The 27,446-nt window shown below is 35.4% G+C and overlaps 1 protein-coding gene across 1 annotated transcript; it reads right to left on the bottom strand.

The window, feature by feature from the left end:
* Nucleotides 1-14: 14 nt before the first annotated feature.
* LOC136800234 (dolichyl-diphosphooligosaccharide--protein glycosyltransferase subunit STT3B-like) lies at nucleotides 15-25,718 on the bottom strand. The gene is made up of 17 exons (XM_067056854.1): nucleotides 25,409-25,718; nucleotides 14,704-14,812; nucleotides 14,407-14,516; nucleotides 13,831-13,919; nucleotides 13,292-13,380; nucleotides 12,234-12,399; nucleotides 11,802-11,900; nucleotides 11,159-11,305; nucleotides 10,838-10,886; nucleotides 10,049-10,203; nucleotides 9,378-9,595; nucleotides 4,019-4,224; nucleotides 3,752-3,823; nucleotides 2,764-3,151; nucleotides 2,167-2,291; nucleotides 1,099-1,186; nucleotides 15-491 (listed from the first exon to the last, which is right to left on the bottom strand). Exons 1-17 carry the CDS (start codon nucleotides 25,594-25,596, stop codon nucleotides 375-377), a joined length of 2,415 nt encoding a protein of 804 aa, XP_066912955.1. The 5' UTR covers nucleotides 25,597-25,718; the 3' UTR covers nucleotides 15-374.
* Between the last annotated feature and the right edge of the window lie 1,728 nt (nucleotides 25,719-27,446).

The following is a 27,446-nucleotide window of genomic DNA, read 5'->3' as shown; positions in this document are numbered from 1 at the left end:
ACAACCTTCAAAAATTCTCATATTATAATATTTATGACCAAGAAAGAATAGAAGATGTCTTGAAAGACCAAAATCTATAAAATATTGTGATCGAAAGATCGCTTGAAACCCTAAAAAATCTACTAAATTCAAAACAAATTATGAAACATAAAATTTTCTTAAAATGAGAAAAAAACCTATCGAGCGTAGAGAGAGAGCTATCTCTTTCTTTCTTTGTCTGCATGTATCATGTCTCTAAATAACGGTCAGCCGATATAATATGTCTCCAAAGCCGGCTTGTTTGACGGTTAAAATGATGAACGACGAAAGTTATCATAGAAGTTCGTAATTTAAAAAAAGGTTCTAAACGTCTCATTGTTTGTTGATTGCATCAATTAATTTTTCTTGCTTTTTTTCGATTTCTTTGTTTTCTTGGTTGAGTTAGTTTTTGGTTTTGCACCTTTCTTGATGTTCATCTTGTTTTTAACGTGTCCAGATTTATTGGAGCGAGTCTAAAAAATTAACAGGTATTATTATATGGGCGAAAACTAAATAATAACATAGTAGTTTCTACGAGTGCGACTATCTTTAAAAATTTTTTACCTTTAGATGCTGTGATAGTGAAAAGAGGCGCTTGATCTAAGGAAATACGATTCTAGGAAAAATAGAGGGAACAATTTGGAACAACCAATAACCTTTATAAACCCTGGACCAATCTATATCCGCCATCTTTGAACAGAGTTTTTTTTTAAAGTGGTACCCTCAAAGAAGTCATTGTATGGTGATAGAAATTTGCCTAACAACAAACGGCGCAACATCACTAGTGTACAAAGGAAAGTAGATCTAGCGCTCTCGGTGCGGGTACCACTTTAAGAAAAATCCGATCAAAATATTTTGCTTGACCGGGATTAAGAAACAGGTCTCCAGGGTCTATATATATGAAGCTCAGTGGGAACAACATGCTGATGAAAACTTTTGTGTATTAAGTTTTATAGAACAGAACAAAAATTCCATTGCCGATCCTCGTTTGCACTTAACAGGGGTCTTATTTAGGCCCGGCGAACGGCCAGCCTACTAAACACAAAGGAAAACCCCTGCTTAAATATAAATAAAAAATACCTTTTTAGAAGTATATTTTGAAGTCTTCTTGATGCTAGTCAGTCTTTGTTTCATTGAGCTTGATTCACGACTTTTCAATGGTTTAACCCTGTAAAATTTAAAGCTTGGTTTATAGCCAATCATTTCGGGATTCGCAAAAACGAGAAGCAAAAAGTAGGAACTTCATAATGAGAATATTTGGTTAAAATCACAGGCTGCCTTGATATCCTGCAATTCAAGTAACGATTATTCGGTATTCCAATTTCTTATCGCACACATGGAATAATGTCAGACGCTTGACGCAATGTATCAACCAGCTCTGGTTAATCTAGACGGAATGTCTGATAATAGACATGATTTTACGAAATTTCTCATTTCAAAACTACTTGTTATTTGGACGAAAATACATGTTAGGAAATTCAATAGCGCACCACGCTGAATCTAAAAATAGATTTTATTTTTGACATAATCATTACTCTCGATGTGTTTGTACGAGTTAATCTCTTTTGCACGTTAATTGCATCATTTGACAAAAGATATATAACAACTTGCACGTATCTTTAATTGAGCCGCATTGAATTGTGGGATTGCAACTCGTACAAATATCAAAAAAAGTGAAAAGTAATAATTATGACGTTAGCGTTGCGGAGCGCTATTGGACAGAATTGCGTCTAGTATAGACGGAGAAGTTGCAACCATTGAGTTTCAAGCCCGAAGGGCTAGAGGTCAATCTCTAACCTTTCTCAGGCAAGAAAAATTGAAGCCTTAAAATATGTGCCGTATTTTTGATGACGGATTGAATCTAGCAATTCCTTCGTTTTCGAGTGATATTTTTTTCGAAATTAAGCGGTAAATTTTAGTTTCAATCTGTCATTTGTGTAAAAACCAGGCGGGTCGCTCAAGACCGCGCAACTTTGGTAGGATTTGTTGGCTTCAAATCCTACCAAAAAGAGATTGACCTCTAGCCCTTCGGGCTTGAAACTCAATGGTTGCAACACTGTTGATGGTAGGGGAGAGGCCAAGAAATAATACGCTTCTGTTTCCTGTGTAGACTAAGAGATGAATTAAGACAGAAAGCAACAAACTTACCTATAAATACGAACAAGCCAGTGTTCAGTCGTGTAAGCTTCTTCTAAATGCGTCAACTTAATATCTTTGTTGCCAATCTCTGCATTTCTAGTACGATCGTATCCAGATGGCGCGCGGTGATCCAGCTAAATAGATAAAAACAAAAAATAGAATTTTCATTGAAGTTTTTGAGATCTTCTACCAGCTTTCATTGCTAGCATTATATTGAAAGATAGTATTCATTATATTCATAACGTAATAATTTCTACGAAAGGACCCCGGTTTTTGCCAGCAGTGGCAAATTTTATATAACTTTTGTCTAGTTTAAATTTGCCACTACTGGATAAAACCGGGGGTATTTCCGTAGAAAACATTACGTCATGCATATCATGCACATTAATTCTAAGCCATTTCTAGTTTATCTCGGAAAGATTCCACGGCTCATATAAATTCAAATGATGCATGCAGATTTAATTAGAACAATATAAAAAGAATACAAGCTGATCACTTCATTTTAAAAACCTACTTGCCTATTCACCAAAATCGTTTGGAATCACTAACATAAAAGGTTATGTCACTTTTACATATTTATTGCTTAGAAAAAAGTAAAGGCCAAACCTTTAATTCGCCGAAACGGTAATAGCATAATTTATACATCAGACAATTCAGTAAGATCGGTGATCCACTCCTATCAACACGGAATTCTCCTTGTGGTGTAAAGTAATCTGACTCTTTGATGTCTTTAGGATGTTCGCCTTCAGCGATTCTCACCATCCACAAAAACTTATTGATATCGTCGCCAGAGTAACCAATGACTCCACCAAAGATGACGAGAACGTAATCCACATTCAAACTACGCATGATGTCGTAAGCAGCTGTCTCGTTTGAGGACATTGCTTTACCAACGAGAGCGATATGTGAATTATTCCACGTATTGTTGTCCACCAGAGTCGTCCGATTGGCCATACCAGCGATTTGATAACCATAATCCCACCATGACATCACTCTGGAAAGTAAAAAACAAGTTCCACATGGACCCGTAGCCCATTGTTAGAGCAAATGCCTGGCATGGTTGTGAGTTCGAGTCTCGCCGGATCCGTTGGTACTCCAACGGTTCTGGTGGCTGGTCAGAAGACAACACGAGAGCGACTGTATTCACTTCATTGTAATACATAAGGGCAATATTCATGATAAATAACAAGTTCCTAGTATACCCTATCGGTCCTTTTGACATCAGCCCTTTTACGCCAGGCCCTTTCACGCTAGTCTGAATTGCACACCTCTATAGATAAACTTCCTATATATAAAAAACTCTTTTCGCTAGAGGATGAGCAGAAGCTTACTTTTACGACGGCTCTTCATTTTCCATTTTTAGCTCGGCCCTAATTTAAAATCGATCCCTTACACCGGTCTCTATTCCGCCAGCGTTGAAATAAATAACGCCAATAAGGCCGACCGAAAAAAGGACCGATAAGTAAGTCTAAAACCGGATAGTTACAAACTTTTCCGCCCTTTTCTTCCAGATAGGAGTGCTGAGCGGAAAGCCAGACAAACAAAGCAGATCATTATCCCTTTAAACCCACCAGTCCATAGCTTATTTTCATACCTTGCATCGTCGGGTGTATTTTGTCGTAACCAGTAATATGCTTCACGGAAATCATCCAAAATGTTACGGCTCCTATATAAAGGAAAAGAAGGACGTAACGAGAGTCTGAAATCAGAATTTAGTCAACTTTCATTATAATAATATTAAATTATCTAGCACTCTATGAGAAGATAAAGACCTTTCAAGTAAAGATGTAACTAAAAAATAATGACTTGTATACTCCTCTAAAAGAATGAAAAAAATCGATTAACTTTGACAAAGTCTTACCCGTCATAATTAGTAGTAGCCAATACAATGGAAGGACTTGAATACGCATTACTGGTGACCCATGTACAATGGACAGCGAACAACATCAACATCATCAACATGAGCATCACTACCAACATTTTCAAATGTGAAGCAAGAGCATCCATACCGGCCGGCTGGTTTGATTGGCTACTGCCTGTGCTGGGCGCAGCCGTTTCTGTTGGTGCCTGGTTAAGTAAAGATTAAGATTAAATTCAAATTAGTGTTATTGTCAATGGCTGGTGAAATTCAAACAGCTTAGAGGTGGCCTTTCTGTAACTGACAAGAAAACACTTAAAAATTCCCTGAAACACCTATCTTAGTCCCCTAGTCAAAAAGCAATTTCAAATTTGACTAACCGATGATCTTTGATCTATTATTAGGAAACCTGAGGTTAAACTGTTGTTGTGCGCAGATATATAATTTTGGCGCAGATATGTAATTTCTGCGCATATATGTAATTATTTTGCGCAGATATGTAATTTCTGCGCAAATATGTTATCAAATACCCTCATGATCTATAACTATTCAACCAGTAAGTTTTAACTTTCGGTGATTGGTTCTTTCAAAGCAAACATGGAATAGCGCCTAAAATGGATATGACTATTTTTCTTGTAAGCATCATCTTTATAAGAATCAAAGCAATAACTCTTGATAGACGGCCATATACCTTTCGGAAATTAGTTTTTACAAAGTAAACAAGGAACGGCACATAATATAAGCATATTAATTTTTCTTTTAAGCATGTACTTTATAAGAATCAAATCAATAACTCTTGATAGACTGTGATATACCCTTCGGTTGTTAGTTTTTACAAAGTAAATAAGGGATGGCGCATAATATGTGCATATTTATTTTTCTTATAAGAAACTACTTTATAAGAATCAAAGCAATAACTCTTGATAGACGGCCATATACCTTTCGGTAATTAGTTCTTACAAAGTAAACAAGGGACGGCACATAATATGACCATGTTTATTTTTCTTATAAGCATATACTTTATAAGAATCAAATTAATAATTCCTGATAGACTGTGATATACCCTTCGTTTGTACAGAGTAAATAAGGGATGGCGCATAATATGTGTATATTTATTTTTCTTATAAGCAACTACTTTATAAGAATCAAAGCAATAACTCTTGATAGACGGTCATTTACCCTTCGGTTATTAGGTTTTACAAAGCAAATAAGGAACGGCGCATAATATGTGCATATTTATTTTTCTTATAAGCAACTACTTTATAAGAATCAAAGCAATAACTCTTGATAGACGGTCATTTACCCTTCGGTAATTAGTTCTTACAAAGTAAATAAGGGATGGCGCATAATATGAGCATTATCATTTTTCTTATAAGCGTATACTTTATGAGAATCAAATCAATAATTCTTGATAGACGGTGATATCCCCTTCGGTAATTAGTTCTTACAAAGTAAACAAGGAACGGCGCATAAGATAAGCATATTTATTTTTCTTATAAGCAACTACTTTATAAGAATCAAAGCAATAACTCTTGGTAGAATGGTATATACCCTCGAATAAACATCCCTCCTGAAAGTCTTAAAATTAAAAAGACGTCCAGGGCGTTTATTTGAAAAAATACGGTAGTTATTACAAAGTTAACAAGGGAGAACATGTTAAGAATATCTTTAGGCTGAAACCTAAAAAAAACAAGAGTATCCAAATTCTTTTAAAAGATGCGAACCCATCTAGCAAGGTAAGCAAAAGATTCAGTACAACCTAATAAAAAAGTACAACATAATGAGATCTTCGATAAAACCTCGACTCGAGATCTCGCATCTATATAAACTTTATTGATTTTGTAGATATGGATTGCATTTCTTTACATTACAGTGAGATAAAGTAAAATTCTATTGGTTGTCTCTACCAAAACATGGACTAATTTATGATAAAAAAACTTCCTTTTCCTTTTCATGGTTCTACGAGCAAAGTCATTATATTTGATTGAATTATCCAATGAAATAGAGTGGGGTTATTGAAGGTGTGATTCTCGCTCGAACTTAAATTCTGAAGAATGTTATACATTTCAGGAATATTTTGACACTGATTGTTAAAGATATCTAAAAAAATTACATGCCTTTTTTATTTTCCCCCTATAAATTAAACCAAGGCAAAATATTCAACTTTAAGCCATCTAAAAGGAGAGAAATTATTTTTTTTTCTATGTGGAATCAGCATTCTGCAACGGCTCTATCGAAAGAAATAGAGAATTTTCCTAAATCTAACATTAGTTTATAAGAATTTTCTAAGTTTCAGAGATTTGATTTATCAAACAATAGCTAACAAATATTGTTTAAAAGTTATGAATTGTGTTCTTATAAAATGTTGCTTATAAGAAAAATAAATGTTTCTCTTTTAGGCATAATCCTATATTTGCTTTGAAAGACCGATCAAGGAAAGCTAATAATCATTGGTTTGTTATGAATTGTGTTCTTATCAAGTTGATGCTTATAAGAAAAATTAATGTTTCTTTTTTAGGCACAATCATATGTTTGCTTTGAGAGAACCAATCGCCGAAAGCTAATATCTATTGTTTGGAGAATTATGAATTGTGTTCTTATCAAGTTGATGCTTATAAGAAAAACAAAAATTTCCTGATTTAGCACAGTCCCCTCGTTGCTTATACAACCAATCGCCGAAAGCTAATATCTATTGGTTTAAGAGTTATGAATTGTGTTCTTATAAAGTTGATGCTTATAAGAAAAATACATTTTTCTAGCTTAAGCACAATCCTATATTTGCTTTGAAAGAACCAAACGCCAAAAGCTAATATCTATTGGTTTAAGAGTTATGAATTGTGTTCTTATAAAGTTGATGCTTATAAGAAAAATACATTTTTCTAGCTTAAGCACAATCCTATATATTTGCTTTGAAAGAACCAATCGCCAAAGGCTAATATCTATTGGTTTAAGAGTTATGAATTGTGTTCTTATAAAGTTGATGCTTATAAGAAAAATACATTTTTCTAGCTTAAGCACAATCCTATATTTGCTTTGAAAGAACCAATCGCCAAAGGCTAATATATTGGTTTAAGAGTTATGAATTGTGTTCTTATAAAGTTGATGCTTATAAGAAAAATACATTTTTCTAGCTTAAGCACAATCCTATATTTGCTTTGAAAGAACCAATCGCCAAAGGCTAATATCTATTGGTTTAAGAGTTATGAATTGTGTTCTTATAAAGTTGATGCTTATAAGAAAAATACATTTTTCTAGCTTAAGCACAATCCTATATTTGCTTTGAAAGAACCAATCGCCAAAGGCTAATATCTATTGGTTTAAGAGTTATGAATTGTGTTCTTATAAAGTTGATGCTTATAGAAAAATACATTTTTCTAGCTTAAGCACAATCCTATATTTGCTTTGAAAAACCAATCGCCAAAGGCTAATATCTGTTGGTTTAAGAGTTATGAATTGTGTTCTTATAAATTTGATGCTTATAAGAAAATACATTTTTCTAGCTTAAGCACAATCCTATATTTGCTTTGAAAGAACCAATCGCCAAAGGCTAATATCTATTGGTTTAAGAGTTATGAATTGTGTTCTTATAAAGTTGATGCTTATAAGAAAAATACATTTTTCTAGCTTAAGCACAAACCTATATTTGCTTTGAAAGAACCAATCGCCAAAGGCTAATATCTATTGGTTTAAGAGTTATGAATTGTGTTCTTATAAATTTGATGCTTATAAGAAAAATACATTTTTTCTAGCTTAAGCACAATCCTATATTTGCTTTGAAAGAACCAATCGCCAAAGGCTAATATCTATTGGTTTAAGAGGTTATGAATTGTGTTCTTATAAATTTGATGCTTATAAGAAAAATACATTTTTTCTAGCTTAAGCACAATCCTATATTGCTTTGAAAGAACCAATCGCCAAAGGCTAATATCTGTTGGTTTAAGAGTTATGAATTGTGTTCTTATAAATTTGATGCTTATAAGAAAAATACATTTTTCTAGCTTAAGCACAATCCTATATTTGCTTTGAAAGAACCAATCGCCAAAGGCTAATATCTGTTGGTTTAAGAGTTATGAATTGTGTTCTTATAAATTTGATGCTTATAAGAAAATACATTTTTCTAGCTTAAGCACAATCCTATATTTGCTTTGAAAGAACCAAACGCCAAAGGCTAATATCTGTTGGTTTAAGAGTTATGAATTGTGTTCTTATAAATTTGATGCTTATAAGAAAAATACATTTTTCTAGCTTAAGCACAATCCTATATTTGCTTTGAAAGAACCAAACGCCAAAAGCTAATATCTATTGGTTTAAGAGTTATGAATTGTGTTCTTATAAAGTTGATGCTTATAAGTCATTTAGCACTGTCCCCTAGTTGCTTTGATAGAACCAATCGCCGAAAGCCAATATCACTTTGATAAAAAGATATTGACTTGTTTCTTATAAAGATGATGCTTATAAGAAAAACAACAATCGCCAAATGTCTGTCATAGTCCAAGAACAATGCGATTAAATACTTTGAAAAATTAATGTTAAAATCGAGTCAGTTTTTCAAAAAAAACTAAGTCCAAAAGGTCGTGTTTTACATATCTGCGCAGAAATTTAATTACATATCTGCGCAGCTCAAAATTACATAGTTGCGCAAAATAATTACATATTTGCGCAGAAATTACATATCTGCGCAAAATAATTACATATATGCGCAGAAATTACATATCTGCGCAAAAATTACATATCTGCGCATAACAACTGTTAATAAAAAACCATCAGATATTATAAAATCAACTCTTGCTCAAAATAGCGTTACTGTCCGTAGCTGGTGAAATTCGGATAGTTCCCTGGAGCGCCTATTTAAAGTTCTAGTAAACCACAAAAATAACTAGTCCTAGTCAGCATAAATCTCAAATTTGACTAACCGGCATTGTTTCTGCCTACCATTTTAGTCTCCCCTTAAAATGCAATTTTCCCCTTATCAGTTTATCACCCCTTAAAATTGTAAATTAAAATTTGTGCCCCCTTAGACTGAATTGTCGCCGAGATAACTAATAAATAATTCTTTCCAACATGTGAAACTTGCTATCAAGGAGTTTTAAAAGTATTTGAGGCGATCTATTTGCACTGTTTTGCTATTTGTAATCCATGTTGAAAAAATTATAAACAAATCCTCTTGAGGGTTTAGAAAGATCAAAGTACCCTTTATGAAACTCCCCCTTTATTTTGAAAATTTTCAAAAAATCCCCCTAATTTTTAAAGGCATTTTTTTACCCCCCCCCTAATTTTAAGGGGGAAGGGGCAGAAACCATGTAACCAATTATATGATTAGGAAACCTGAGGAAATAAAAACATTCAAAAATTATAAAATTACCTCTTTCTTGTTGGCAGGGTGTTCTTTCTTCTTCTTTTTCGGTTCACCCGTCGTTGTCGTTGAAGTTTCTTCAGGGAAAGTCTCGTTGTCGTTCAAATAGTTATCCAATGTTGTCGAGAAACCGATAGCAGCCAACATACACACCACTGGTGTCAAGGTCAACATCAAACGTACCATGACACCAGCAAAGTAAACTGCTGACACAGCATATAATATGACTGGAGAAGAAAAGGGAAAAATATAATTGGTCACAGATATAAATATTCAGGACAAGTGATTTTCAATGGTAGTCTTTTAAGGGAAAAAAGTTTCGAAAATATCTTTTATGAATATCTTAAGAAAATAAATTTAGTTAGAGTAGTGTAAGCCATGACCGTCTGATAATTTTAGGTAGAATAAAACGTTAGAGTATCGTACATCGAAAAATGTACTGGAGAACGGGATAAGTATTTGAACGTGTCGAAAAGAATTCTTGTTAGTTTCAAATCCCTGTTTTTTAATGTTAGAGGGTTAAAACAAAGAAATCACCTATCAAAAGAAGTTGCCGGATTTAGGGTTGTGGAACATTTGAAAAAAATTCAAAATGAACGGCTGATAAAAAAAAAACCTTATTAGGCCTGGCCTTTCCTATGAGAAAATATAGATAGGAAAAACAAAATCATCCAACTTACTGAAAACACGCTCATTGTTAATGTTCTTGATGACAGTCCACAAGCCGAATGGAAAAACACAGACCAGAATGTGGAGGTCGAAGAAGAAAGAGACCCACGTGGTCGGCTGATGTTCAGATACTGATGCGATGATTGGAATGTGGATCTTTGCGTACCTGTACAAAGAGAAGAAAGAAATGCCACGATAATCATAACGATTTTTTTGCACATGCTTGTACCTTAAGGGAAGAAATTTTCGCGGAATTTAATTTCGTGGTTTTTCGACAAATCCGCGAAATTAAATTCCGTGAAACTTCCGAATTTTGAGCTGTGAACCGCGAAATTAAATTCCGCGAAAATTTCTTTCCTTGAGGTATAATAGGCTCAGTATCTGACGTGATGTCTATAAACTCCTTCAAGACAATAAACATCAAAGACGTCATCAAAAGAGCTTTGCTATGATTTCTCACATCACCAAAGAGTGAAAAAAAAAGACATTCTTTGTTGTCTTTGAAGTTAATTTCCTCGAGTTATTTTTCAAAATTTGGGGTTTGCCATTTTTTCGTTAGGATGTTGGTGTGTAGAGCTCTTGTGTTAAAACTATTTTGGAATGTCATTAAAGTTTGTACTACTTCCAATTCCAACCCATACATCTCGTCGTAAAGAGTCTTCATGAATTTGTTTCGAACCCTTGTCTGAGCAAGCCTACTAAAGCTATTTACTTCACTCACTTCTCTTAGCTTTGTAAAGGAAAAATCTACCACTCTCAAGTGAAGTTTAACGTATAGAAAAATTAACCAAATTACTTACCCAGTATCATAAAGGGAATAAAAACGCCCACTCCAAGGAGCAACATATCCTAAACAAAGAGAAGAAAAAGAAAATTCAACAAGTCGTTTACAGTAGTTTGAACCTCACAACTTATCTAAGATGTCCTATTGACTTGACTCTAAACCTCAGCTAAAAGATGAAATCCAAGTCGAGTTTGCTATCAAGATACATGTCAAATTAATGTTTACTAAGTAAAATATGAAATATGAAAAGAACTTAAATAAAGAAATTTGCCCTTTTTCGGACACACTTTACAGGATTAGGTTTAACATCAAATTGAGAATCGGAAATTGAAATTACCTGCATATGTCAATCCCACAACGGCTAAGAAAACGAGGCCAGCAATGCCGATGATCGCCACGTTAAAGAGATGCATGAATTCTGAACGAGACATTCTGTCACGAAGGTATTTCAAGAAACCATACCCTTGAAGTAGAGCAAATACTCCTACAAGAAAAGAAAAACAAACCAGTCAAAGAGAATGTATGCGAATTGAAAAGTTTAATGTTACTTCAAGCATTTGTCAAAGGGCCTTTAGTTGTCAATAAAAAATATGATATTTTATATTAAGCGAGTCAAAATCGGTGTTTCACTGTCAAAAAAGGAAATGATCCCGGCCCGACGGAGACATGCCACAGGAGATCGAAAAGTGGAAACTGTCGTCAGATATAAATGTTTGGTAAATTTGGGAAAATTCTTCCCATTTTCACCCTGAAAAATGGCAAAAAGGACTAAAAGTAGACGAAAAATTGAAAAATTGAAAAATTTTCTAATATTTTCAAATTTTCAACCTGAAAATTAGTTATGATAGCCAAAAGTCCACCCTGTCAGATACACTCCTGGAAGATTAGTAAATGTGGGATCCTGTCGGATATCTTCAAAGCCTTAAAATAGTAAGAAGCTCTGGCAGTAAGAAGGACAAGGAGAGAATATCAGTCAATACCTGCAGCAGCCATGTGTTCACTAGTTCGGATGGGTTGGAAACCAACAAATGGGATCTGCATGGACAGCACAAGACCAGTGATGTAGAACACAGAGTAAGCTTAAAAAACAAAAGAAACATAAAGTTTACAAAAAGCCAAAGCAGCGTGAAGGTCCAGCGACATAGCAATAGTCGAATGTTACAAGGTGCCATTTCTTCCAAGGTGAACGTTCTTCAAAAACGGACATACAGAACCACGGACAGCGACATGCTAATGAAAAGGCCTGATGCTATGCCAATAATACCGACAGTTAACGATAACAATCTTGATTAGAGTTTTCTAAACCGGTATCTCGAACCGGCATAAATTTTCTAAAAACTCTGGTGGCAGAAAAAACGTTTTAAATAATAACATTTTAAAAACATACAAAAGTAAAAGGATTTATTACTCACATGTGTAGACTTTACTGTTGAACCGTCCCATCAACAACAAAGCGAAAACGTGAAGAGGGATCAAGTTAATGATGAAGACGTAACCTCCCCATGCAGAAACCATGTAAAAGTACGATAAGGCAGCACACAACGACCAAAAGACTGAACCATTCTTCACAGACCTGATCTAAAAAAGTAAAAGACAAAATTCGTTTGTAACAACATTTTACTCATTTTGTTATCATTAGGGGGTAAATCTGCCTTTTCAAACAATCCTGCAAATGATACTAACGATAGCATTATTTAATAGTATGCACTTCACTTATGAAAACATCATGGAGTAAAATATCATCACCTCCCCAGCATACAAATAGAATTGAATACAGTAAACATAATAGCCTTATTAAGAGTTGTGCTTCTCGAGTTTACTAGAGTCGAGCGACCTCATAATAGCGAGTTTTTGTATGTGTGTTTTTCAGCGACGGAGACGGTAAGGTTCTAATTTGGCTAGATCATGACCAACTGAGGATGACGGTAAATCAGCACTTTTACCGTCCTCAAAAGTGCAAATACATAAACTCGCTAACGTCTCCGAATGTGTCAATGTAAAGTTTCAGACATTTTACCTCATTTAAACCCTTATTTAAAAAGTCAAACCTCATAAAGTCAAACCTCGTAAAGTAAAACCTCGTAAAGTCAAACCTCGTAAAGTCAAGTCTTCGTATACAGCGTATTAAGGAGGTTAAGTATCAAAGATAAATCAACGCGACGAACGGACGGGTTTTGACCCGCAACATGCAGTAAACATGTGGACCTGCATTTTCTAGAATCCAGGCTAAAACAGCTCAAGAACGAAAAGCCGTGAAAATCTTCATTGTTGAACAAAGAAGATATAACATCTACTTTGCTACCCTTACCATCTTGCAGAGAAAAGGTCCGTTCGTCGCATAGATTTATCTTTGATACTTAACCTCCCTATTGATAGCTAGTGTATACAAGAATGTGTTTCAGATTTCTAGTCAAAGACAATTTTAATACTAAACAGGGCAATGAGATGGTTTAAAAAAATGATATCATACCCAGAGGAAATATGTGAATTGCAAAGCAAAGATGGCAATTCCTTCGTTATCAAAGGAACCAGCTACTGAACGAGAAATGTATCCTGGTGCTATAAAAAAATGGATGGATCGAGATCAAAATTAAGATTATAAAGAGTTGAGATTGATTGATTATTCAGAAGATTAAAATACAATAATAACGCAAGATTGGAATCTTCCAGAAAAATATTTGAATATGGGGGGGGGGTGGAGGATATAACACTTTTGGAAATTCACCCCCCCCCCCCGGATATTATTGTGAATTTGTCCCGGCTGGAAAACAAGGCAAATTTTGCGGTTTTTCACAACCCCGGACAAAATATCAAATATATCCTCCACCCCCCCCCATGTACAAAAATCTTTCTGGAAGAGCCCATTGTGTTAAAGTCATGTCATTCCAAAGTTGATTCTACAAAGACATAAAGTTCCACATGAAGATGTATCACAGTTTTTTGTTTACCATTGACTAAATATAATTTCAATTTTATGTTTCATTAAAGGGACGTTAGGTGTTTTCTTACCAATAGCGATGAAACAAGCTGCAAAGAGACCAGCTCGGTCATTCCACATTTCTTTTGTTAGGAAGTACGTTGAGATTGATGTCAAACCGCTGTAAAGTAATAAAGTTCAGATTTCAGACGAAACTCGGCTTGGTAACCTTATTCATAGCAAACAGCCTGTGGATTAATAACACCAGTACTCCACCTAGCAGATGCTTATTTCCTTATTTCCAGAAAAGAAATTTAAACTTTATAAGGTTTCAAATATAATGTACAGAGCTTGTAAAATACGGTCAGACATTAGACATTGTCAAACCTAAATTGTTTCTTGTCTGACCATATATTACTTTATAATAAAGTACTAAATCAAATTCTAAAAGTTATAAATTTTTAGTTTACCTAAATATCTCTAACAGTTAAGAATGGAGCTAAATTTTGTAAAAGTTCACACTATTTTATAGAGACATAATTAGTAATCAATTTCTGTCAACTCATTCCTGCTGAAACTGATTTTTGCGGTTCTGGGTGTCAATCACAAAATCAGTTATATAGCAAAAATAATTTCCCTTTCAAGTTAAAAATCAGGTCAATCTCTACCTGAATATTGGCGCTAAGAAAACACAAACATCGCGGATATGAACGGTAAAATGTAAGGTGTTTAGAATCCAATGCAATGCACCAGCTGTAACCATCAATCCTGGGTAAACCTAAAATTGAATTTAAAAACTCTGAAGGGTTGGATGGTAAAGAAAACCAATCAAAATTAGATTTCAATTCTCACTAACTGAACAACACTTGACAAGCCTAAATTTCACAAATTTTAATGTTTTAGAAGCAGCAAACTAATATACACATTTAGTTGATTCAAAAAGATAAAAAGTCTAGTTGACTTACTGTACCACCAACAATTCTTCCAAGTGGAAACCATGCTCTTTCGTCAAACCAATTCAAGAAATTGTAAAATCCATTATTGACTAAATGATGTGTGGCACGATAATTAAACCTAAGGAAAGAAAAATGATATAAAAGGTTAGATTCTTTAACATCTAGGTCTCCAGATGTCTTTGTATTCAGATTTAAATACTTTAAAGGGAAAAGATTTTACAGAATTTAATTTCGCGGTTCAGACCTCAAAAAGCAGCAAATATTGAGGGATCTAATTTTGCAGTTTGGCTAAAATTGAAAGTTTTGCAGAAATTATTAATTTCCCAGTTGACTGGTTTCAAGAAAAAAAATTTACAGCTCATTTATTTTGTTTTTAGAAAACTTAACTGAACAACCTAAAATTCACAAAAAGAAAAATTTTACTGCAACAAAATATCAACACTAAAAAAGTTTCTATGACACTTCAAGATTCATCATAGTATCACAAAAATAGACATGGAGAAAAAAAACTAATTTTGCAGAATTTAATTTTGTAGCTGAGACATTTTGACACAAGATTTTGCCTGTGCTGGCTACTTGCGCTGCTGGTGCAGCAACATGAAAATTTAGTCACCGACATGAGAAAAGGTCTATAGACCTGTTCAGCAAAATCCAGTGAAAGCACTATCTTCAAGCAAACCTAGAGCAAGCTGCCTGTTTTCAACTGACATAAACTTCAACCTCAAAAAAAAAACAAAAAAAAAAAAAAAAAAACAAAGGACCAAACATGAAATATTTGAAGATTTTGAGTTACCAAAAGGTGTTACTAAATTATCCTGTACATTTTTTTTCTACCATTTCTTAGGTAGAAATGGTCTTGGGGGAATCAATCCATTACAGGGGGGTTCAAGCAGTTAATCCAAAACACTATGCCTGTTTTGACCGTGGTGGTCCATTTTCAAATTTTGAAAAATCCAAGAGTGGATTAACTGCCAAAGGGGTGGTCTCTGAAAGAATTCTGGGAAAAAAAAGTGGACTAGCTGCATTTTCTGTCATTCTGTAAAATTCATTTATTCTGATTCATGCTCATTTTTGTCTCTTCTTCTGTCTTTAAAACGTCAAACTGCATCAAAGTCGAGTATACCACAGATTTTCGCTTATTCCCCGCTGTTTCCTGCGGGTTCCCTTGATTCCCCTCGGATTTATGTTTCTCTTGTCAGAGATCTCCTGCTGCCTGCGGGTTTATTAGGTTTTCCTGCGGGTTCCCTCGTTTCCCCTCGAATTTAAGTTTCTCTTGTCAGAGATCTCCAACCGCCGCCTGCGGGTTTATTAGGTTTTCCTGCGGGTTCCCTCGATTCCCCTCGGATTTAAGTTTCTCTTGTCAGAGATCTCCCGTCGCCGCCTGTGGGTTTATTAGGTTTTCCTGCAGGTTCCCTCGTTTCCCCTCGGATTTAAGTTTCTCTTGTCAGAGATCTCCCGCCGCCGCCTGCGGGTTTATTAGGTTTTCCTGCGGGTTCCCTCGTTTGCCAACATTAATCATATTGAATTTCGTAATAATTAGAGGTATTTCAGGTTATAAAGTTCATTATAATTACATATAGAAGTTATATAAATATGAAGATAGTTTACTGAAAGCCGGTTATTGTTAATACGTGATTGTAGATATTATCACAGAATGTTATTTTATTTATATTTTAAGGAATTTCATGAAAAAATTAAACAACTGTTACAGTACTTTAATTTCATTTATATTTTCGGAAGTATTATATTTTTGTTCTGGAAGTTTGATTATGCATTAGAGACTTTGAATAGTCAAATTTGAACAGTGAAATTTGGAAACCCGCAGGCGGCGGCAGGATTTGAGGTTTCGATATAAAGATTTATAAATTACCCGCAGGGAACCCGCAGTGAGATTTGGAAACCCGCAGGCAGCGGCGGGATTCAAGGTTTCGATAACTAAAGATTCGAAAAGTTGCTATAGCATATTTTAAGTCAATCCGCAGGGCTCTGCGGGAAATATTGGACTATCTGTGCCTAAGTGTCAAAGTCTTGCTTTAACTTTCTCCTGCTTTGTTTACAAGTTCCGTTTTCACTAATTTTCAAGCTGTTATAAAATCGGGTGATTCGCCCCCTTTTTTGTAAACAAAAATCTGATTAAAACAGATTAAAAATGGTAGACAATTTGCGAAATATATTTCAGGTGGAACAGCCTGCTTGCGAACTTGTATAACCTTTTTATCAAAATGGTTTGTTTTAAACCAGCTTTTACTTAATATATACTTATAGTCCAGTAGAATTTAGGGTCAACCTAGAAAAAATTATTATAAAAGGTTTCTATATACCGTTGGAAAGATAATTTTATCAGCTTTCAAATGAGGGGTAGAGTCAATTTTTTTGTCATGGGGAAAAAAAGTTATGGACCAAAGAGTGAAAGGGGGTTTTCTAAGCAAAAAGCAGTGACCCATTAAAAATGTCAATTTTAAAATTTTTCAAACAGCTAATTTTGATGGTTCCATCTGATAATAGAGCTGGAAGAGTAGATGTCCAAAATGGGGTCATTTGTAAAATTTGGTCAACAAGACCCTGAGAAAATAGCCATAATGGCTGAAAAATCGTCATTTTTAATGCTGACGTCAACACTTTAAAAATTAATTTCAGCACTCAAAACCACTTTCAACGGATGCGTCTCGAAGAGTACTATCGAATACAGGTATAGTTTGTTTAGGTACCATGGCTAGATCTTGAGATATTTGCATTTCAAATTTTGATGACTCAGCAAAAAAACATCAAAATCGCTCGAATATGCTGAATCAGCAAAATTTGAAATGCAAATATCTCAAGATCTAGCAATGGTACCTCAACAAACTATACCTGTATTCGATAGTACTCTTCGAGACGCATCTGTTGAAAGTGGTTTTGAGTGCTGAAATTAATTTTTAAAGTGTTGACGTCAGCATTAAAAATGACGATTTTTCAGCCATTATGGCTATTTTCTCAGGGTCTGGTTGACCAAATTTTACAAATGACCCCATTTTGGACATCTACTCTTCAAGCTCTATCAGATGGAACCATCAAAATTAGCTGTTTAAAAACTTTTAAAATTGACATTTTTAATGGGTCACTGATTTTTGCTTAGAAAACCCCCTTTCACTCTTTGGTCCATAACTTTTTTTCCCCATGACAAAAAAATTGACTCTACCCCTCATTTGAAAGCTGATAAAATTATCTTTCCAACGGTATATAGAAACCTTTTATAATAATTTTTTCTAGGTTGACCCTATTATGGACGAATTTCTACTGGACTATTAATAGAACATATGTTTTACTACCTGTCAATAGAAATATTTCTCACAGAATTCTATACATCCTATTTATCTATTCTTTCTATGTACTTGTGCAAACACACACGCATACATTTTTTTACTGCTTCTCTTTCACTTTTTTTCACTTAATTTTGAAAGCAGTTGAAAACGGTATTATGACATAAATAAATTTTTCTCATCTAGATTGTAAAACAATACATTAATTAAATACATTAAATATCAGAGAATGCAGGAGAATGGAAAGTTTCAAATGCAGCAACTGTAAAAAAACTTTCAACCATGTTGGAATCAACCAAACAAATTCGACCAACATCAATTAAAATAACTTAATGCATGCCAAAATGCCCCGGTGGACTGTTTTAGGGGGTGGTATACAAAGATTGTGACTGAAAACAGTAAATCCAGTGTGGATTAAGTGTCAGAATGGGTGGGTGGTCCTAAATATCATCCAAAATCAGTTACTAGGGATGATGTTCTGGATTAACTGCTTGACCCCCCAGTGCTGCAAATAAGGAATTGCGAGATGGTCGGTGATTTTTCGACCGTAGCGAAAGAAAAATAACTTGGGGTCTGGGGGCGCTCCTAATGGTTATAAGAAGATAAAACAAATAATAGATAAAACAGAACAGGGACAAATAGTGTTTTGTTACATTTTTTTTGGCTAGAATGTCAAGTTTTCACCAGACAAAAGTAAAATTCGTACTTCAAAATAACCGGTGGAAACCTGAAAGTGTCCGGTAATTACCGATCACCGGCCGTTATTTGCAGCACTGCCCCCCCTGTCCATTAGTAAAATCAGACGATTTGGCACTTTTGGTTGCTTTGTTTGATTATAAATTTGTCAGAAAAGTTTTTGAAAAATGTATCATATTCATTGCATCATCCAAGTGGCCTAATTACTCCAGCAGAATTTTTTTAAATGATAAAACATCATATTATAATTAATTTGTCTTTTACAACACAGCTGTTATCTAGGTACAAGATAATTTATCCGGTTTTACTGGCTGGAGTAATTTGTTATTCAATAGACCTTGCATTCTCCCAAACAACTATCTGCAATGAAGATCTTATTGCGATTCTCAGATTTACAAAAAACACAAGCTTTTTGCTGCTTTTGCCTGGATTGCCCAAACATGTATCCTTTTTAGTTTAAGGGAAGAACAAATTAGAGTTTATGGGTTTGCCAAAAAACAACAAGCATCAAAATTTTTTCATCTTCGCATGACCCATTCCCAACCTCAAAAGACATCTTTTTGTCGATGGTTTTTTTTTTGACTAATTCTTCCTTCTAAGAATATCTATGCCTTTCATTTTCCTCTAAAGTCTTTGAAAGAAAAATATCAAGGCTCACGCTCTCTAGGGTAGCAGCCTAGACTCCCTTTTAGTTTGTATAGATTTTATAAGGTAGCGTAATTTATGCAAAAATGATAATAATCTTTTTGTTATAATAATCTTTTTGTTTTTATTTTCATGTATGCCACCAAATTCCATCGTGTATAGGATTTATCATGCGAAAAATAGTTGATTTGGAGATAATTTATCACGTTTTTATTGGCTGAGGGAAAGTAATGTTTGTGGAGTAATTTGTTATTCGATAGGCCATCACGCTCTCCAAAACAACTATAGGACCGACAGACTTGACAAAAAACAAACAATAGGACAACCGAGCGAGAATCTTACAATGAGGGCGCTGAGTCTCACCCTGGTATCAGGCTCACAGAAGTGAGAAGACACAATCTTAAAGCAGGAGGTAAAAACAGTAAATAATATATTTTTGTAAGTGTTCATTTTGCAAAATAAAGAAAATTTTCATTTACATTTATGACATTTTGATAACAGCCAGTCTGGCCCTCTCCCTTGACCTCCATATAACAATGTAGAGTGTAAATAGAAAATAAAGCTTATTTTGAGCAACTTTTAGGCGTGAGAAGATCAAATAATATATATGGACCCGTTTGGGAGTGGGCTTACCGCGTCCCACAAACTCCTCCCCTGGAATTTCTCTACACTCTACACTGTTTGGCAAATGGAACTTTTTAGGCGCAGACCTCAGATAAATAAATTTAACAATTCAGTGTGTGCTTTGCATCGTTTCCACACTGGGATAACAGCAAAAACTTAAATATATATTTGAAAAAAACAAACAAATTGCTTCAGTTTTCTTTTATATGTTCAGCCTGCCCATGGGAGGAAAAGTATTACTACTTAACAACTTTACATTTCCCGACTTGCTAATTCTCATAGCAGAGGCTTTTCGATAGGACCCTCCAGGCGCTCCGGAAAAGTCCGGAGTAAAAAGTGCTTTTTTTTCGTGCTCCGGAACACCGGAAGATTCAGGAGCACTTCCAGAGCAAGATAGCCGCGATATAATTACGACAGCGCTCGCTGTGATAACCATGTGAAAACTAACTGCACATGCGCGTATTTTTTTAAAATCAGCCGACTCGCGTTTTTTAGTTTTTTTCCATATTTTGACCAGTGATGCTTTCGAATATAATGTGATCAATGTAGTGTAATCAACTAATCAACAATGTTTTCAACTCAAGTGACCCGCATGATAATTTCTTGTTTTTGATCAAAGTCCATCACATGGATGGGATGTTCAAAACGGTTTTACCGTGTTAAAAATCACTTGCTCTGGAAGCACGGAAGAGTTCCGGAACTTTCCGGAGAGAAAAATAGTGTTATTTTAGCTGCGGAGCATCGAGAGGGTCCTATTTTGATTGTAAACCTGATTGCAGATTGGTTACCTTATTGGAACTAATTTTTGCGGGAATTAATTTAAACCTGCAAAAAATTTTGAGAGTTAAAAACCGCAAAAATAAATTCCCGCGAAACACAATTTTTTCCAATTTTATCAAAAAAATTGGAAAATCCCTAGGAAAATGAAAGAGATTTGATCAAAAAAGGGCAAAACCGCAAAAATTAAAACCAGCGAAATGCCATTTTTTGGATATTTTTTTTTTATCGCAAAAATTAGTTCCCGCGAAAATTAGTTCCAATAAGGTAGTTTCTCCTGGTTTCTCAACATCTTCATTATGGCAAATAATTTAGTAAAAGTGTTCGCTGCGGAAAGATTTGTATGAAATTTTTTGATGTCAGTGTTATTTTGTTGGTTGATGGCTTGTTTAATGTTGAAACTGACAAAAAATGTATATAAGGGGCCGTCGACAAACGATTTTCCTTTTTTTGTAACGGCTTCTGGCCGTAAGGGGTGGGAGGGGGTCACTGCAATGCCGTTAAAAAAGTTAAAAAAAAGGGAAAGTCTCACTTACAAATTTCATCAGTCCAAAAAGTAGAAACATGTGAAGAAAGGCTAAGACCAAAGCAACCACACGACATTCACCTTATTCCCGGTCACCAATTAATGCTTCGACAAGAAAAATGACTGGTCACGTGACAAAAGTCAGCAATTTTTCCCTCCGCCTCAGTTGACTCCTTGCTCCACCCATCCTGCCCTGACTTGCTGCGGGGCTTGGAGTTTCAAAATTGAAAGTTCACGGCTCAAAACCACATGTTTATTCTGTGCGAAAAGAAGAACTTTGAGGATTACGAATCGTAAGAACATGGCGGCCATGGACCAGTGAAAGTATTTACTTTTGAAGAATTTTTTTGGCTGCTAAGACGTAGGGGGGGAGGGGGTCTGAACCTTAACGGCCTCAGGCCGTAAAAAAAAGGAAAGCCGTTTGTCGACGGCCCCTACCTAACGCAATCGACCAATTGAAATTCGATTGTCGAACGCAATTGAATCTCAATCGCAAGGCGAGATTCTAGGTAATATTTGATTGGTTCGATTGCCATTCTAGCGTTCTATGTTGTTCGACAGTCAGGAACAATCGCCTTATTAGGAGACGCCTCCTGATTAGGAGACATGTAGGTCGCTTGGGGTCGCTTGATTAGGAGACCTGTCTCCTAATAAGGAGACATAAAACTTTGATCTAAATTTTAAGGGCTTTAGGCTTTTCCGCGCATTTTGAAACTAGTTTTAATGGAAAGAGCAGCCTCGAATTGGTAAAGTTTTAAAAAAATTATCAAAATTTCTCGGTGCAATCGATCACAATCCTAATATAAAGCACTACAAGGAAGGCCCGGCTCTTGATTTTTTTCATGTCCGCCATTTTTCTTTTTGAGACGCTTTTGTTCAGAAGACAGATTCTTACTTCTGATTGGTTCTTACAGTGTAGACCTAAAGCTCTAAACCAGCATCTAATAACATGAAAACCAGAATATGATTCTTCAATGGAAATCAAAACTATAAAGTGCACTTACAAACATCAATTTGTCAGATCTAACAAAATTAATAACCTTCCGCACTGTCATCATTGACAATAAAACAAACGATTTTCTGTCAAGAGCCTTGTAAACATTCCAACAACTTCCATCGAAATGATCTATCACAGCTCAGTCTACCATTTTTAGCGGGGTCCGAGGATTGAGCCGAGAACGTTCGGCGAACTCCTGTGCGGGTGAAAAACTTCAATCTGTCAATCATTTTCTCAAGCGAAGAGTACGCGAAGCAATTTTAGCTTTACGATAGTGCCCCGGGTCATCAATGGATAGTATTCAATTATCATTATCCCTTTATTTTCATTCCTAGAACTTTTGCAAAATAAAGGAAAAATAGAAAAGTTGTATTTTCTACTGCTCTATTCACATACTAAATTTGAAAGATCTTCTATGTTGCATTTTTTTGCAAACTTCAAAAAACTGATTTTTGTCCCGCCTTTGCGGGACTTTGGCTTAAGTGCTTGAGTGCAGCATAGGGTACAAAGTCCAAACATGCGTTTCCCGTAATTTCTGTGTGAAAAGTTAGGTCTACACTGTCTTATGGATTATTAGAATTGTGATTGATTCCACCGGTGGATTTTTCTGAAAATCACCATATGGAATCAATTTTTTGTGCTCTTTCCACAATGGGAGCAACCAAATTATGCGCAGTTTCTTTGTTCACAAGTAGGGTGCGCACTCGTCGGGATTTTTTGCGCGGAACGAGGAAGAATTTACAAAAATGAACTTCAAGGCATTAGTACTTACCTTTAAATCATCCAAATGTGTTCATTCTTTTTTTCAAATCAATCAGGAATTATCAGGGAAACAAGTAAAAAAAACTGCATCAAGGTATCTATTTTCTTTCCAAAGATATTCATGTTTTTCGACGTCAAGTTGAAAACGCGATTTAGCGCTGACCACGGCACCGGAAAATTCTCGACCCACATTGAAACAAATGGCTGTCGATATTGAGCTGGTGCATCTTTTCAATCGCGGTTTTTTTAGTAAACCCAGGGTAAGATTAGGCTACAATCTATCACAACCTGCTTTATTTGAAAATCTACAGGCCGTCTGGAATTTCGAAAAATAAGAAGAAATTGCGATTTTTTAACAAGATTGCGGATTTTTTCATTTAAGCAGCTTACACCATCTGAAAGCTGAGGATTTCAGCTTTCTAGTGGTGAAAATGAAATTTGTTTTAGCTATCATTTCCAGCTCATTAGCGATAAGCTAAAGTTTAACAGTCATCGGGCCGATTTTCAGACCGCGCCAGCAAAACTTCTCACGCCCCGCCACGCGGAAGACTAGATTTCATCCGCCATTTTTGGCGCGATTTTGGTGCTTCCGAAAATTATTTCTTGCTGGCGTGGTGTAAGGAGGCGATTCTTTGAAAAGGTGGTTTTTTTGTGGTTTGAAAATGGAATAACTTTGGAACTACTTAACCAATTTTAATAAATGACCCCTCATTTTTCTCACAAAGGTAAGGACTTTCAAATAAAATTAGTTTGGTTTCTAAAAATTGAGGGGAAAATTTTGGCCTGTCCACCCTATCACAAGATAACTACACCCGTCTCCTAATTAGGAGACGTGAACCTCCTGATTAGGAGACGGGTCTCCTAATCAAGAGACGTCTCCTAATAGGGCGATTGTTCCTGACTGTTCGATGTCCTTCGATTACGTTCGATCTTGTTCGATTGGGCCATTCCAGAAAAAAAAAATTACCCCCTAATGGATGACATCAATTTTTGAAATAAATTTTGGCACGGAATTCCAGGCAAACTTTAAAGAGAAAGTATCGGAATTCCATGAATTTTACTTAATTTTGCATTTAAAGTATTGGAATTCCGTGATTTTTTTAGGTTACGGTAACGGAATTCCACTGTTTTGATAGGTATTTTGTAAATTTGTTACGGAAATTCCGGACTTTCTTGAAAGCAATTTGCTACGGAAATTCCATGTCGTCCATTGGTAGGGTGCGCACTCGTCGGGATTTTTTGCGCGGAACGAGGAAGAATTTACAAAAATGAACTTCAATGCATTAGTACTTACCTTTAAATCATCCAAATCTGTTCATTCTTTTTTTAAATCAATCAGGAATTATCAGGGAAACAAGTAAAAAAAACTGCATCCAGGTATCTATTTTCTTTCCAAAGATATTCATGTTTTTCGACGTCAAGGTGAAAACGCGATTTAGCGCTGACCACGGCACCGGAAAATTCTCGACCCAGATTGAAACAAATGGCTGTCGCTATTGAGCTGGTTCATCTTTTCAATCGCGGTTTTTTTAGTAAACCCAGGGTAAGATTAGGCTACAATCTATCACAAAGTGCTTTATTTGAAAATATACAGGCCGTCTGGAATTTTGAAAAACAAGAAGAAATTGCGATTTTTTAACAAGATTGCGGATTTTTTCATTTAAGCACCATACACCATCTGAAAGCTGAGGATTTCAGCTTTCTAGTGGTGAAATTTGTTTTTAGCTATCATTTCCAGCTCATTAGCGATAAGCTAAAGTTTAACAGTCATCGGGCTGATTTTCAGACCGCGCCAGCAAAACTCCTCACGCCCCGCCACGCGGAAGGCTAGAATTCACCCGCCATCTTTAATGTTTTTCGGTGCTGTCCAAAGTTCATTTCTTAGTTGCGCGTGGTAGGGAGACGATTCCTTGAAAAGGTGGTTTTTTTGTGGTTTGAAAATGGAATAACTTTGGAACTACTTAACCAATTTTAACAAATGACCCCTCATTTTTCTCACAAAGGTAAGGACTTTCAAATAAAATTAGTTTGGTTTTCAAAATTTGAGGGGAAAATTTTGGCCTGACCACCCTACCATTGGGGGGTAACGAATAAAAACTGGAATCTGGAATGGCCCATTACATTCGATGTCTTCAATCGAACCAATCGAATCTGAAAATTGCGGTAATATTTGATTGAGTTTCGATTTCGTTCGACAATCGAATTTCAATCGGTCGATTGCGTTTAATGTGGTTCCATTGGTTCGATTGGTTCGATCGTTGATTCCGTTCGATTGAGATCGTCTGGCTTTTTCTTACCAAGAATCTGAAGGATTCAAACCACACTGATTTGGTTTAAAGCAAAGGGAAGCAAAGTATCATGTAAACTATTAAAATTATAAATACTAACCAAGGATCAAACTCATGGATTATGCTTTCAAATCGTACAACAGCAAATAATCTGCTGAAAAATGCAACAACCCAAGCACCACCAAGAATGAAAAATGTCAGCAAATATTGGGCACCATAAATACTTGAGGAGGAAAATTTGGCATTTCTGGAGTCAACCTGTTCCTTTTCTTCTTTACCTTCAGCCATTATTAAATTTTAGACCTGTCAGAAGAAGCACATATAAATCAACCAGATCTCCCTCCAAAAAATTCCCAACTTTGCCTACCCAACAGTCGAGCTCAACTTGTTGTTAGCTTCTTTTCAACCTTACATAAAGTAACAGACTTTACAGAAAATCGAAATATATTTAGGTCGAGGCCGACTGTCTAAGAATCTTTGTGGCGACGTGGTTTTACCTGCTACTTTTGATACATGTGAGTTTTGCCGCCTAGAACGGATTTCTTTCAAAAAACTGCCCGCGCGACAAGAGCCTAGAGTGATCATGAAAATTTTTGTCTAGGTAAGATAAGAAGGAAACGAAAAATGGATGGCCGGCAGGACCGAAAGAAAAAAGAGAATCAAGTTTCTGGAACTTTTGAATTACTGCTCTGTTTGCCCTGCTTGCCATGCCTTAGGGGAACCAATTTGGCAAAAATCGCAAAATATAATTTTGGCAAATTCTTGGTGTTCCGGGAGGAAAAATAACGAAATCATGACTCAAGGTCTCAAGTCATACAAACGTACATCCAATTTGATATTTAGAACCTAGAGTCGTGTGCACCATATTTTGCAATTTAAATAGTGAGTAGTACCAAAAATCATAAAATGTAGGCTGTACTCATCCCTTCTCTGATATGTTTTGAAATAGGGGATGCTAATCGTGTATAATATAAATAAAATAGGAATGATATAAAATTCTCATCTGAAAATTTTGGGGTAACTGGGCATACCAGGAATACCAAGAATACTTGCACTTGGAACCTTAGAATGGCAGCGAGTCAACTTGCAGGTAAAAAGCGCCTATCATTACTATATCTTATTGATTGTCGAGAGCTAAGGGGCCATCCATATAGTACATACGTATCATTCCTTCTCGCAGTCCCACTGGAAAAATTGACCAAAATATCGTCCCCGGTGGAAAATTATACTCCAATTTTGGTCACAATCAAATAAACCAATCCTCACTGCAAAATATTGTGCTATTTTTCCCCATCCCCTCTGGATTTTCTGACTTGAAAACAAAAGAATTTAAATCCCCAGCCATCAAATATGGGAATATCAACCCATCGAGTTGCAGTCCGTTTATTGCCACTGCTGAAAAAATCCTACCGGGTCTTAGAGTCTGTGGGGGAGAGAGGGGTTGGAAAAAGTGTACGTCTAATTTTTGAATGCCGTCATCTAATTGGGTACACGTACAAGTTGAAGAGGTGGCAAATATCTGGGAATTTTTTGTGTACATACTTATGTGGATGACCCGTAAAGTATTTCAAAGACATCAAAAGTGACCTTAAAAATAAATTTTCAAGTAAGTTATTCTTTGTGTAAAATCTATTCTTTGTTTCAATGTAGTAATATAAATTTCTTGATTGGATTAATCCAATATTTGTTTTATTAAAATACCTACTACTTACAAAATTAGAGAAAAATTATTATAAGAGTTGGAATTTCAAATTTGTGACAGAGATAAATAAAAAACGACAAGAAATAAATCTTTATGTGATATCTATATATACTGTACTCTAAAAAAGTATTTAGGCCTCGAATAATTGGTATAGCCTGTTTGTTCAAAAGAAAATTTGAAAGCCCGAGAGCGCTTAAAATATTTTGGGTCCGTCAAAGTGAAAGGCATGGCTCAAAAGACCACATAGACGCTATATATACAATTTATCCAGAAAATATGGATCACATTTTATACTTAAAAAATCTTAACGAGTTAGTACGGGATGCAAAAGTTAATTTTTGGAATACTTCCTAGTCCTCCCAGTCCCCGTGTATCCCAGACTTTATTTACAATTCTGATATGGGCGCCAAAGAACATAAATCTATTATCTAGCGCT

This window comes from Clytia hemisphaerica, unplaced genomic scaffold (genome assembly GCF_902728285.1).
Source record: "Clytia hemisphaerica strain Z4C2 unplaced genomic scaffold, Clytia hemisphaerica genome assembly, whole genome shotgun sequence".
Classification (NCBI taxonomy): domain Eukaryota; kingdom Metazoa; phylum Cnidaria; class Hydrozoa; order Leptothecata; family Clytiidae; genus Clytia; species Clytia hemisphaerica.
The sequence above is the reverse complement of the archived record's forward strand: the minus strand, read 5'-3'. Positions and strand labels throughout refer to the sequence as shown.

What these genes read in the sequence shown, in the direction of transcription:
- LOC136800234 (XM_067056854.1), bottom strand. Translation starts at nt 25,596, where the DNA reads ATGGCTGAAGGTAAAGAAGAAAAGGAACAGGTTGACTCCAGAAATGCC. An exon ending in AATACACCCGACGATGCAAG is followed by an intron (nt 3,152 to 3,751) that starts GTATGAAAATAA and finishes TTTACTTTCCAG; the next exon opens with AGTGATGTCATGGTGGGATT. An exon ending in ACCGTTTCGGCGAATTAAAG is followed by an intron (nt 2,292 to 2,763) that starts GTTTGGCCTTTA and finishes TTATCTATTTAG; the next exon opens with CTGGATCACCGCGCGCCATC.